Genomic DNA, 12,960 nt, shown 5'->3' on the forward strand with positions numbered 1-12,960 from the left:
CTCAAGAAAATAATCAACAGTAGACACAAGAGTCAAAAATCTTCTCAGGTTGAAGATTAGGACATAGGTAATCTTCCTAATGCCTCCAACAGGCAAGGAAATATGCTGTGGCAAAAAGCATTAAGTAGTTCTGATTTTTAAAAAACAAAAACAAAATTTTCTGCTTCTCCTCCCTTCAAAGCTTCAAGGAAATAGAAACAAGGAAACAAAACAAAAACAAAAAAAACCAGGGATGGTAAAGAGAAGCCTTTTGCTTGAATTATCAATTCGAAAAACAGTACTTTTGCCATTTTGTATATATAAACAATCTTGGGACATTCTCCTGAAAACTCGGTGTCCGGTGGCTAAGAGAACTCAATTTCAAGCAATTCTGAAAGGAAAACCGGCATGACACAGAATCTCAAATTCCCAGACAGGAGCCGTGTGGGAAAAATGAGGGAGGACTTTTGTATCTAGAGTTTTAGCAAGTTAAAATGAAGATGACAGGAAAGGCTTATTTATCAACAAAGACAAGAGTTGGGATGCTTCTAAAAAAACTTTGGTAGAGAAAATAGGAATGCTAAATCCTAGGAAGCCTGTAACAATCTACAACTGGTCCAAGTTGAAGACAAAACTGTCCAAACAACATTTAAAGTCTAAAGTATGTTGAAAACTAGTTGAGAAGTTTTTGCTCCTGTAACAATTTACAAAACACGTTCATTTTGGTCTCTTTTGCAGTTTTCTTATTGTATTCATTTTTAATATAAAGAGTTGGATTTTTCTCTTCTATGATGTTCCTCTAGTACAACTGATCATTAATTTTCTATTTTAGCTATTTTTATAAGTACTTGTTAATCAGCACAGTTAACTTGGGGCTAAGCCATATATACACATCCCATACTCATAAATGAAAATTTTTAGGATGTGAATATACAAGATATTATGTAAGCAACTGTCCCCCTACTTGAAAACTTGTTTCCAAATAATTTTTTTAAAAACATCCCTTTCAGTGTAACAGAACATTACCTAGTAAAATATCAATAGATATGACAATTCATTTCTCTTTTCAAGGGAAATCACAAAACAGGTGAACAACCAAGTCAAGGGTGGTTTTTCTATTTGGTAAATACATCCAGAACTCTGTACAGTAAATAAAGTTTGCATGCAGTTTAAGTATCTTTAAATGACATTTTAAGCAAATAAACCTTTTGCTTCATAATTAGTGATGTATAAGAACCCTCCCCCCTTTTTAATAGCCACAGGGATCTCTTTCCCTGTTCCAAAGAGGAATTAATGAAGACCAGGTATGTTCAGAGGCTTCTATTTAAAAACCATCTTCTGGAAGTCCTAGCCAGAGCAATCAGGCAAGAGAAAGAAAGAAAACATATTCAAATAGGAAAAGAATAAATCAAACTATCTCTCTTCACTGATGATATGATTCTACATGTAGAAAACTCTGAAGACTCTTCCAAAAGGGCCCCCGGAAGGGATAAATGACTTCAGTAAAGTTTCAGGATACAAAATAAATGCACAAAAATCAATAACATTTTTATATATCAATGTTCAAGCTGAGACCCAAATCAAGAATGCAATCCCATTTACAGTAGCCACAAAACATTAAATCCCTAGGAATACATCTAACCAAGGAGGTGAAAGATCTCTTTAAGGAAAACTGCAAAACACTACTGAAAGAAATCATAGATGACACAAACAAATGGAAAAGCATTCCATTCTCATGGATTGGAAGAATCAATACTGTTAAAATGGCCATATTGGGCCAGGCGCAGTGGCTCATGCCCATAATCCCAGCACTTTGGGAGGACAAGCCAGTCGATCACAAGGTAATGAGATCAAGAACATCCTGGCTAACATGGTGAAACCCCATCTCTACTAGAAATACAAAAAATTAGCCAGGCAAGGTGGCGGGCACCTGTAGTCCCAGCTACTTGGGAGGCCGAGGCAGGAGAATGGTATGAACCCAGAAGGTGGAGCTTGCAGTAAGAGGAGATCACACCACTGCACTCCAGCCTGGGTGAGAGAGTGAGACTCTGTCTCAAAAAAAAAAAAAAAAAAAAAAAAAAAAAAAAAAAAAAAAAAGGCCATGCTGCCCGAAGCAATCTACTGATTCAATGCTATTCCTATCAGACTACCAGTGTCTCTTCTAAAATTTATATGGAAACAAAAAAGCCTGAATAGCCAAAACAAACCTAAGCAAAAAGAACAAAGCTGGAGTCATCATGCTACCAGACTTCAAACTATGCTATAAGGCTACAGTAACCAAAATAGCATGGTACTGGTACAAAAACAGACACACAGACCAATGAAACAGAATAGAGAACCCAGAAATAAAGCGGCATACCTACAGCCATCTAATCTTAAACAATGCTGACAAAAAACAGGCAATGGGAAAAGACTCCCTATTCAATAAATGATGCTGGGATGGCAGGCTAGCCATATGCAGAATGAAACTGGACCCCATCCTTTTACCATATACAAATATGCACTCAAGATGGATTAAAGTTTTAAATGTAAGACATCAAACTATAAGAATTGCAAAAGAAATACCTAGGAAACACCATTCTGGGCATTGGCCTTGGGAAAGAATTCATGACTAAGTCCTCAAAAGCAATCACAATGAAAAAAAATTGATATGTTAATTAAAATTGATAATTTAGTTACAAATTAAACTAAAGAGCTTCTGCATAGCAAAAGTAACTATTAACAAAGTAAACAGACAACCTACAGAATGGGAGGAAATATTTGCAAACTATGCATCTGACAAAGGTCTAATATCCTATAAGGTAATTAAACAATTGAACAAACAAAAAACAAATAATGCCATTAAAAAGTAAAAGACATGAACAGACACTGCTCAGAAGACATACAAGTGGCCAATAAACATGAAAAAATGCTTCACATCACTAACCATCAGAGAAATGCAAATCAAAACCAAAACGGGATACCATCTCACATCAGTCAGAATGGCTATGATTAAGAAGTCAAAAAACAATGGATGATGGCAAGGCTGTGGAGAAAAGGTAACACTTATAGGCTCTTGGTGGGAATGTAAATTAGTTCAGCTACTGTGGAAAGCAGTTTGGAGGTTTCTCAAAGAACTTAAAACAGAACTACAATTTGATCCAGCAATCCCATTACTGGATATATTTCCAAAAGAAAATAAAACATTCTACTAAAAAGACATATGCACTTGTATATTCATTACAACACTGTTCACAATGGCAAAGGATTGGAATCATCCCAAATGCCCATCCACAGTGGACTGGATAAAGAAAAGGTGGTACAAATACACCAGGAAACCCTATGCAGCCATAAAAAAGAATGAAATCTTGTCCTTTGTAGCAACATAGATGCAGCTGGAGTGAATTAACGCAGGAACAGAAAACCAAATATTGTATGCTCTCACTTACAAGGAGGAGTTAAACATCAGTACTCATGGACATAAAGATGGCAACAATAGACACTGGATACTACTAGATAGGGGCTGAAGGGGAGGAAGGGTTGAAAAACTACCGGTTGGATACTGTGCTCTCTACTCGGGTGATGGAAATATTTGTACCCTAAACCTCAGCATCACACGATATACCCATGTAACAATCCTGCAAACAATAACAAAAAAGGTAATCCATGTGTGAGATGTGTGAAAGCTGAAGTGATGAAATACAGCAGCAAGTGGGGATGTACACCAGAGTCCAAGCTTGATGATAAACAGGGATTCAGAAGGCTGCCCCCAAGTACTCAAATGCTCAGGACTTCAAGTGCAATTAATTGGAGGGGACTTTAGCAAAGTCACTGCCACTTGCCTTAAAGTCATCCTGCTTCTTACTAGGTCTGTCTGGGTGGGAATGTAACTTCTTTGGACCTCAATTTTCTTATCTATTGATCAAAGAGATTGGACTAGGTGATTTCCATCACTTCTTCCCACTCTTTGACTTCTTTATAACTTAGTTTGTCTGTTTTGCTATTTTCAGGGCATGACCATAATAACATCCCTGACTTCTGTGCTGCACAATGACAAAGAATTCCCCAACCCAGAGATGTTTGACCCTGGCCACTTTCTGGATAAGAGTGGCAACTTTAAGAAAAGTGACTACTTCATGCCTTTCTCAGCAGGTAATAGATATTCATTTCCATCTGTCCTTCAGGGGACATGATACCTTTTTGGGATCAGTTGACTCTTACATGATGCCACCTCTGAGGTTTCGCTGAACTGCTTTGCAGATCATTAACACCATTCCTATGACCATGAGATTTCCCTTCTGATGAACATCCCCATTATTGGGCCAGGTTAGTGGGGCTTTGATCCAGTTTTTCAAACTGGAAAAGCTAGAGTGTAGGTTAATTTAATTCTGCCTCTAGATACATCACTGAGCTACCCAAGAAGTCCTCTTAATGGGTGAAACTTATTTAGACATTTCTCATCTGCCATGAGAAAGGTATCTAATTCCACAACTTTGAATATCTTCCCTGTGGTGTCCCTAGCTCCCGAGACTGAGCTCTGGAGATACAAGTATCTGAGAGCAGAGAATGGGCTCTTAAGAGGCTCACTCCTGATTTAGAGAAGTAGACAAGTAAACAGATCATTGTAATCTAGTAGGAGGAAGGCTGCCAGAGGGGAAAGTGCAGGATGTTGGGGAGCTCAGCCAGGGGATCTGCCTGCTTCCTGCTCATTCATAGGCCATACCTCTTCCAAGAGGAAGGAAACTTAAGCTGCCTCATTGCAGCAGGAAACAGGACAAGAAGAGAAGGCAAGGCACTTTTACAGAGGTAATGGACCATAGTAGCAGGACATTTTCTGTAGATCTAGGGGGTCAGAACTTACCAACAAATTTCAGGGTCAGGAAAACCCTGGGAATATGGAAGGATAGTCTGCAATAATTCCAGAGCACCTTGATCTCCCTCCATTCATGATCATACATCTTGGATATTCAATCTCTACAGCTAAAGTGTGTGGTGAGTCTGTGGACATAGAGTTCCCTTCATTTTTTCCTCTGGCTTTTGATCCCTGCTTTGGATCTGGCACTGTATACACTGAGATGTCAAGAACTAAGACCTTCTTTTAAGGATTTCATGTTTTAGCAAGATAGAAAAGTAAATACACAGAGAATAGAATTCCAGGTGATCTATGCTCCAGTGGAAGCATGAATATGATGAGGAAACCTAGAGAGGGTGAGTTTCTATTGACTAGGGATCACAGAAATTATAAAGAGGAAATGACATGGGGCATAACTTCTGAAGGAAGCATAAGAGTAGAGCTTTTTAGGAAGATGGGACAGCAAGAGATAAAGCTTGAAACTTTGTGGTGTGTTGGAAATTGATGAAGAATGGATATGCCTAGAGCTGAGAGTGGAGGAGATGAAGAATGGAAGGAGTGATATAGAACATCAGACTGGGAACAGAATGTGAAGAGTCAGGTCAAGCCATTTGGCCTTTATCCCATAGGACAGATGGGTGTTGTTTAAAGCTGTAAAATGAAAGACTGACATGTTTAGACATGTAATTTTGAAAGTACACTAGGAAAAAAAATCTTTGGCTAAATATTGTGCCAGAAGTACAAAGGGGAACGTACTATATGAGCCTTCTCCTTTCAGCCCATCTTCCCTGTGAGTGCATTTCTAGAAAAAGACTGATGGAAACTTGTAGTGTCAAAAGAGCAGTTATAACATGGGAATACTTAGTGAAGTGCATGGCATAGAGCTGATGCTCCATAAATATTTGCTGAGTGAAGGGTGCCTAGTAAAATAAGATATTAAGTAGGTAGGAAGTGTATTCATTTTTCTGTTTTTCTGTGTATCCAACCATCCTTCCAGTCATTCTGCCTTTGATCCATCCATCTGTTTAATCATTTATCAAATAGTTACTGCATACTTTTTGTGACCCTTCATGACCTAATGTTCAAGGAACAAATCCCCTATGTTTCTTATTTTCAGGAAAATGGATGTGTGTGGGAGAGGGCCTGGCCCGCATGGAGCTGTTTTTATTCCTGACCACCATTTTGCAGAACTTTAACCTGAAATCTCAGGTTGACCCAAAGGATATTGACATCACCCCCATTGCCAATGCATTTGGTCGTGTGCCACCCTTGTACCAGCTCTGCTTCATTCCTGTCTGAAGAAGGGCAGATGGTTTGGCTGTTCCTGTGCTGTCACCTGCAATTCTCCCTTATCAGGGCCATTGGCCTCTCCCTTCTCTCTATGAGGGATATTTTCTCTGACTTGTCAACCCACATCTTCCCATTCCCTCAAGATCCAATGAACATCCAACCTCCATTAAAGAGAGTTTCTTGGGTCACTCCATAAATATATCTGCTATTCTCCATACTCTGTATCACTTGTATTGACCACCACATATGCCAATACCTATCTACTGCTGAGTTGTCAGTATGTTATCACTATAAAACAAAGAAAACTGATTAATAAATGACAATTCAGAGCCATTTATTCTCTGCATGCTCTAGATAAAAATGATTATTATTTATTGGGTCAGTTCTTAGATTTCTTTCTTTTGAGTAAAATGGAAGTAAGAAATGAAAGAAAATAGAATGTGAAGAGGCTGTGCTGGCCCTCATAATGTTAAGCACAAAAAGGGAGAAAGGTAAGAGGGTAGGAAAGCTGTTTTAGCGAAATGCCACCTAGAGTTACTGGAGGTCTGAATTTGGAACAAAAAAACTATGTCCAGGAGCAGCTGTAACCTGTAGGGAAATACTGGAACAATCAGCCATAAGAGGAATGAACATTAAGTGTTTGAATTCGTGCTCTACTTTTGTGTTACTGTAAACACAAGATCAAGATTTGGATAATCTTTTTCCTTTGCATTTCCAACTTAGATCATGTCTAAATATGTGCTTTCATATGGCTAATCATGTGTTAATGACTGTTATTTTTCTCTTCCAAACAAGAGCAAAATCTCCAGAAATCCTCACCAGGTTTTATTTTTTTCTATTTTGCACTGCATACTTTTATTTTACTGAACATAAATGCAATGGTAATTAGATGCTATGATCCTGAAATTATTAGCCTTATGTCAACTCTAAAGCTTAAACAAGTGAACAAATCATACACATCAAATTCTAGTCATATTTTTTTCCTTCCTTCTGTCTTGAAGTGTATGAAATGAAAAGTGACACATTAACCTTTTCCCAGCTCATCTCCAAGAGAAAGTCATTTATACTTATCATGCATTTGTAAGATAACTCATGTGTATAGTTTTATAAACACACATGCACATATGTCTGCATAGGTGTATATTTACATATAATATATACACATGTATATATGAGATTGATAGTGGTTCTTTAATATAATGGGTTCATATTACACATATTATTATATTATACAACTTGCTCTTTTTTTTAACTTTTATTTTAGGAGGTACACATGCAGGTTTGTTATATAGGTAAACTCATGTCACAGGGGTTTTTTGTACAGATTATGTCATCACCCAGGTACTAAGCCTAGTACTCAATAGTTATTTTTTTCTGCTCCTCTCCCTCCTCCCACCCTCCACCCTCATGCTGTCCCTAGTGTCTGTTGTTCCCTTCTTTTCACTCATGAGTTCTCATCATTTAGCTCCCACTTATAAGTGAGAACGTGTGGTATTTAGTTTTCTGTTTCTGTTAGTTTGCTAATGATAATGGCCTCCAGATCCATCAATTTTCCTGCAAAAGACGTGTTTTGTACTAAACAATATGCCAGGAAAACTTCCAAGGTAGTAGAAACCTGACAAGTCATTTCATTGGGCAGATTACAGAAGAAAGTATGAAAATGGCTATTAAAAGTATTAAAATAGCTTAAAAATAAAAAGTATACATTAAAGCTACATTACTTGTAGTATTAGCAATAAAACAGATGTTTCCTTATTGAAGTAATAGATAATATAGAGCAACATTTTCACCAACACTACTATCCCATGACTGTGTTGAGCTTAAAGCAGGAAGTGAGCAGTGGTTGTATTAGCAATGTTGCCCAAAGTTACCCTCCAGGTGGACTAAAGATTCTCTAAGTTAAGTGAAAATCATAGGCATTAATAGTGATAAGAGTCTTATGATATGGAGTCTTTTTCTAGTGTTGCGGGAAATGCTGTCAATAGCATGAAGCCATGAAGCCATCAACTTCTTATCCTGGTTTGCAGTTTGAATGTCTCTGGTTATGGGCATTGGGAGGTTCGTAAATTTTCTGTGTGCTCCACACATCAGGAATGAGACTCATCCCTTAAAATTAATCTAGTTTCAGATTATAGGGCTTCAGGAACAGATCAGTTCCCAGTTTTACTAATTTCATAGAAGAAAATGGGATTAGAGAAATCTAGAAGAATTCAGGATCTAGTCTAGTCTGTAGATAGATAACAAGAACTAGAAAACAATGCACAGGGCTACAATACAGTAACAGATGTAACTTTTCTCTACAAACATAGTTTTTCTCTCTACATTGATCACAGAGGAATCTCAGATTTATTGTTTATTTCTTTTTTTTAACTTTTAGGTTCAAGGTACATGTGCAGGTTTGGTATGCAGGTTAATTTCATGTCACAGGAGTTTAGTATACAGATTATTATTTCATCACCCAGGTAATAAGCATAGTACTTGATAGGCAGTTTTTCGATTTTCACCCTCCACCATCAAGTAGGCCCCAGGGTCTGTTGTTCCCTTCTTTGTGCCCATGTGTTCTCAGTGTTTAGCTCCCACTTATAAGTGAGAACATGCACTACTTGGTTTTCTGTTCCTGTGTTAGTTCTCTTAGAATGATGGCCTCCAGCTCCATCCATGTTCCTACAAAGGATGTGATCTTATTCTTTTTTATGGCTGTGTAGTATTCCTCAGTGTATATGTACACATTTTCTTTATCCAGTATACCATTGATGGGCATTTAAGTTGATTCCATGTTCTTGCTATTGTGAATAGTGCTGCAATGAACATGTGCATGCATACATATGTCTTTATGGTAGAACAATTTATATTCCTTTGGGTAGTATATACCCAGTAATGGGATTGCTGAGTTGAGTGGTAATTGTGTTTTAAGTTCTTTGATAAATCACCAAAGTGCTTTCCAAAGTGGCTGAACTAATTTACATTCCCACCAGGAGTCTATAAGCATTCCTTTTTCTCTGCAGCCTTGCTAGCATTTGTTATTTTTTGAGTTTTTATTATGATAGCCACTCTGACTGGTATGAGATGGTATGTCACTGTGGTTTTGATTGGCACTTCTCTAATGGTTAGTGATGTTGGGCATTTTTAAGTGTTCATTGGCTGTATGTATGACTTCTTTTTAAAAGTGTCTGTTCATGTTCTTTGCCCACTTTTTAATGGGATTGTTAATTTTTTGCTTTTTAATTTGTTTAAATTCCTCATGGATTCTGGATATTAGACCTTTGTTGGATGCATAGTTTGCAAATATTTTCTCCCATTCTGTAGGTTGTCTCTTTGTTGGTAGTTTCTTTTGCTGTGGAGAAGCTCTTCAGTTTATTTAGGTCTCATTTGTCAATGTTTGCATTTGTTGCAATCACTTTTGGCATCTTTATCATGAAATCTTTGCCAGGCCTTATGTCCAGAATGGTATTTCCTAGATTATCCTCTGAGGTGTTTACAGTTTTAGGTTTTATATATAAGTCTTTAATTCATCTTGACTTTTGTATATGGTGTAAGGAAGGGATCCACTTTCAGTCACCTGCACATGGCTTGCCAATTATTTCAGCACCATGTATTGAAGAGGGAGTCCTTTTCCCATTGCTTGTTTTTGTTGAATTTGTTGAAGATCAGATGGATGTAGGTGTGTAGCATTATTTATGGGCTCTGTATGTTGTTCCATTGGTCTGTGTGTCTGTTTTTGTACCAGTACCATGCTGTTTTGGTTATTGTAGCCTTATGGTATAGTTTGAAGTCCGGTAATGTGATGCCTTCATCTTTGTTCTTTTTGCTTAGGATTGCCTTGGCTATTCAGGCTCTTTTTTGGTTTCATATAAATTTAACATAGTTTTTTCTAATTCTCAGAAGAATGTCATTGATAGTTTGATAGAAATAGCATTGAATCTGTAAATTGTGTTGAGTAGTATGGCTATTTTAATAACATTGATTCTTCCAATCCATTAGTATGGAATGTTTTTCCATTTGCTTCTGTCATCTCTGATTTATTTCATCAATGTTTTGTGGTTTTCTTTGTAGAGCTCTTTCACTTCCTTGGTTAGCTGTATTCCTAGGTATTTTATTCTTTTTGTGGCTGTTGTGAATGGGATTGTGTTCTTGATTTGGCTCTCAGCTTGGATGTTGTTGGTATATAGAAATGCTATGAATTTTTGTACATAAATCTTATTTCCCAACACTTTGCTGAAATTGTTTATCAGATCAAGGAGCTTTTGGGTACAGACTTTGGGTTTTCTAGGCCTAGAATCATATCATCTGCAGTGATAGATTGACTTCCTGTCTTCCAATTTGGGTGAGTTTTATTTCTTTCTCTTGCCTGATTGCTCTGGCTAGGACTTCCAATACCATGTTTAATAGGAGTGGTAAGAGAGGGCAACTTTGCCTTGGTCCCGTTTTTAAGGGAAATACTTCTAGCTTTTGCTCATTCAGTATATGTGGCTGTGGGTTTGTCATTGACCACTCTTATTCTTTTCTTTCTTTATTCCTCCTTTGTCTTTCTCTCTTTCTTTTTAAATTATTATTGTTTATTGGATAAGATGGCTCTTACTATTTTGACATACGTTTCTTAAAAGCCTGCTTTGTTGAGGGTTTTTTAACATGAAGGGATGTAGGATTTTATCAAAGGCCTTTTCTGCATATATTGAGACAATCACATAGTTTTTGTTTTTAGTTCCGTTTATGTGATGAATCACGTTTACTGATTTGTGTACATTAAACCAATCTTACATACCAGAGATAAAGCCTAATTGACTGTAGTGGATTAGCTGTTTAATGTGCTGCTGGATTCAGTTTGTTGGAATTTTGGTGAGGATTTTAGCATCAATGTTCATCAAGGATACTGACCTGAAGTTTTTTTTTTTTTTTTTTTTTGGTGTGTGTGTGTCTGCCAAGTTTTGATATTGGGATAATGTTGGCCTTAAAGAATGGATTACTGAGGTATCCCTCCTCCTCATTTTTTGGGAATCATTTCCATAGTTATAGTTCCTGTTCTTTTATGCATCTGGTTGAATTCAGCTATTGATCCATCTGGTCCTGGGCTTTTTTTTTTTTTTTTTCCTGGTTGGTAGGCTTTGTATTGCTAATTCAATTTTGGAACTCATTATTGGTTTGTTCAAGGATTTGATTTCTTCCTGGTTCAATCTTGGGAGGTTGTATGTTTCCAAAAATTTGCCTATTTCTTCTGGGTTTCCTAGCTTGTGTGCATAGAGTGTTTATGGTAGTCTCTGATGACTTTTGTATTCTTGTGGATTTGGTGGTAATGTCCCCTTTTTCACTTCTTGTGTTTATTTGGATGTTGTCTTTTTATTAGTGTAGATAGCAGTCTATTGATCTTATTTATTCTTTCAAAAAACAAACTGGATTCATTGGTCTTTTATATGGTTTTTCATGTCTTGACTTCCTTCAGTTCAGCTCTGATTTTGGTTATTTCTTGTCTTCTGCTAGCTTTGGGGTTGGTTTGCTCATTGTTTTACTGGTTCCTCTAGTTGTGATGTTAGGTTTTAATTTGAGATCTTTCTAATTTTGTTTTGATTTCCAACTTTTATTTTAAATTCAGGGGTACTTGTGCAGGATATGAAGCTTTGTCACATACTTAAATGTCTGCCATGGTGGAGTAGCTGCACAGATCATTCCATTGCCTAGGTTTAAGCCCAACATCCATTAGCTGTTCTTCCTGATGCCTTCCCTCCTCCCACTTCCAACCCTCTGACGGGTCCCAGTGTGTGTTTTTCCCTTCATGTGTCCAGGTATTCTCATCATTCAGCTCTGCCTTATAAGTGAGAACACGAGGTATTTGATTTTCTGTTCCTGTGCTAGTTTGCTGAAGATAATGGCTTCCAGTTCCATCCATGTCCCTGCAAAGGACATAATCTTGTTCCTTTTTATGGCTGCATAGTATTCCATGGTGTATATGTACCATATTTTCTTTATCCAGGCTATCATTGATGGACATTTAGGTTGATTCCATGTATTTGCTACTGTGAATAGTGCTGCAATAAACATACACGTGCATGTATCTTTTATTTATTTATTTATTTTTGAGATGGACTGTCACTCTGTTGCCCAGCTGGAGTGCAGTGGCATGATCTCAGCTCACTGCAACCTCTACCTCACGGGTTCAAGCGATTCTTCTGCCCTAGCCTCCTGAGTAGCTGGTATTACAGGCATGCATAACAATACCTGGCTAATTTGTCTGTTTTTAGTAGAGACAGAGTTTCACCATGTTGGCCAGGCTGGTCTCAAATTTCTGACCTCAGGTGATCCACCCACCTCCCGAAGTGTTGGAATTACAGGCATGAGCCACCACAGCTGGCTGCATGTATCTCTATAATAGAATAATTTATATATTTTTGGGTATATACTCAGTAATGAGATTGCTGGGTCAAATGGCATTTCTGCCTCTAGGTCTTTGAGGAATCACCACACTGTTTTCTACAATGGTTGAACTACTTTACACTCCCACCAATGGTGTAAAAATTTCCTTTTCCTCCACAATATTGCTAGCATCTGTTTTTTGACTTTTTAATAGTAACCCTGCTGACTAGGAGATCCTTTTAACTTTTTGATGTGGGCATTTAGCACTAAATGTTTCCCTCTTAACACTGCTTTAGCTGTGTCCCAGAGATTCTGGTATGCTTTCTTTTGTTTTCATTAATTTCAAAGAGCTTCTTGGTTTCTGCCTTAATTTCATTGTTTACCCAAAATTCATTCAGGAGCATGTTGTTTAATTTCCATGTAATTGTATGGTTTTGAGTGGTATTCTTAGTATTGATTTATATTTTTATTGCACTGTGGTTCAGGAGTGTGGTTGGTATGATTTTGATTTTTTT

General features: G+C 37.3%; 1 protein-coding gene across 1 annotated transcript in view; it reads left to right on the forward strand.

Annotated features, from left to right (window-relative positions):
* Positions 1 to 4,008: 4,008 nt before the first annotated feature.
* The window catches only part of CYP2C19 (cytochrome P450 2C19), a 136,334-nt gene continuing 127,382 nt past the window's right edge, over positions 4,009 to 12,960 (forward strand). The window contains exon 1 of the mRNA XM_063727449.1: positions 4,009 to 4,110. Within this exon, the coding sequence (XP_063583519.1) occupies positions 4,009 to 4,110 (102 nt within the window). The remainder of the gene's footprint in view (positions 4,111 to 12,960) is intronic.

The sequence above is a fragment of the Pongo abelii genome, chromosome 8 (assembly GCF_028885655.2).
Source record: "Pongo abelii isolate AG06213 chromosome 8, NHGRI_mPonAbe1-v2.0_pri, whole genome shotgun sequence".
NCBI lineage: Eukaryota > Metazoa > Chordata > Mammalia > Primates > Hominidae > Pongo > Pongo abelii.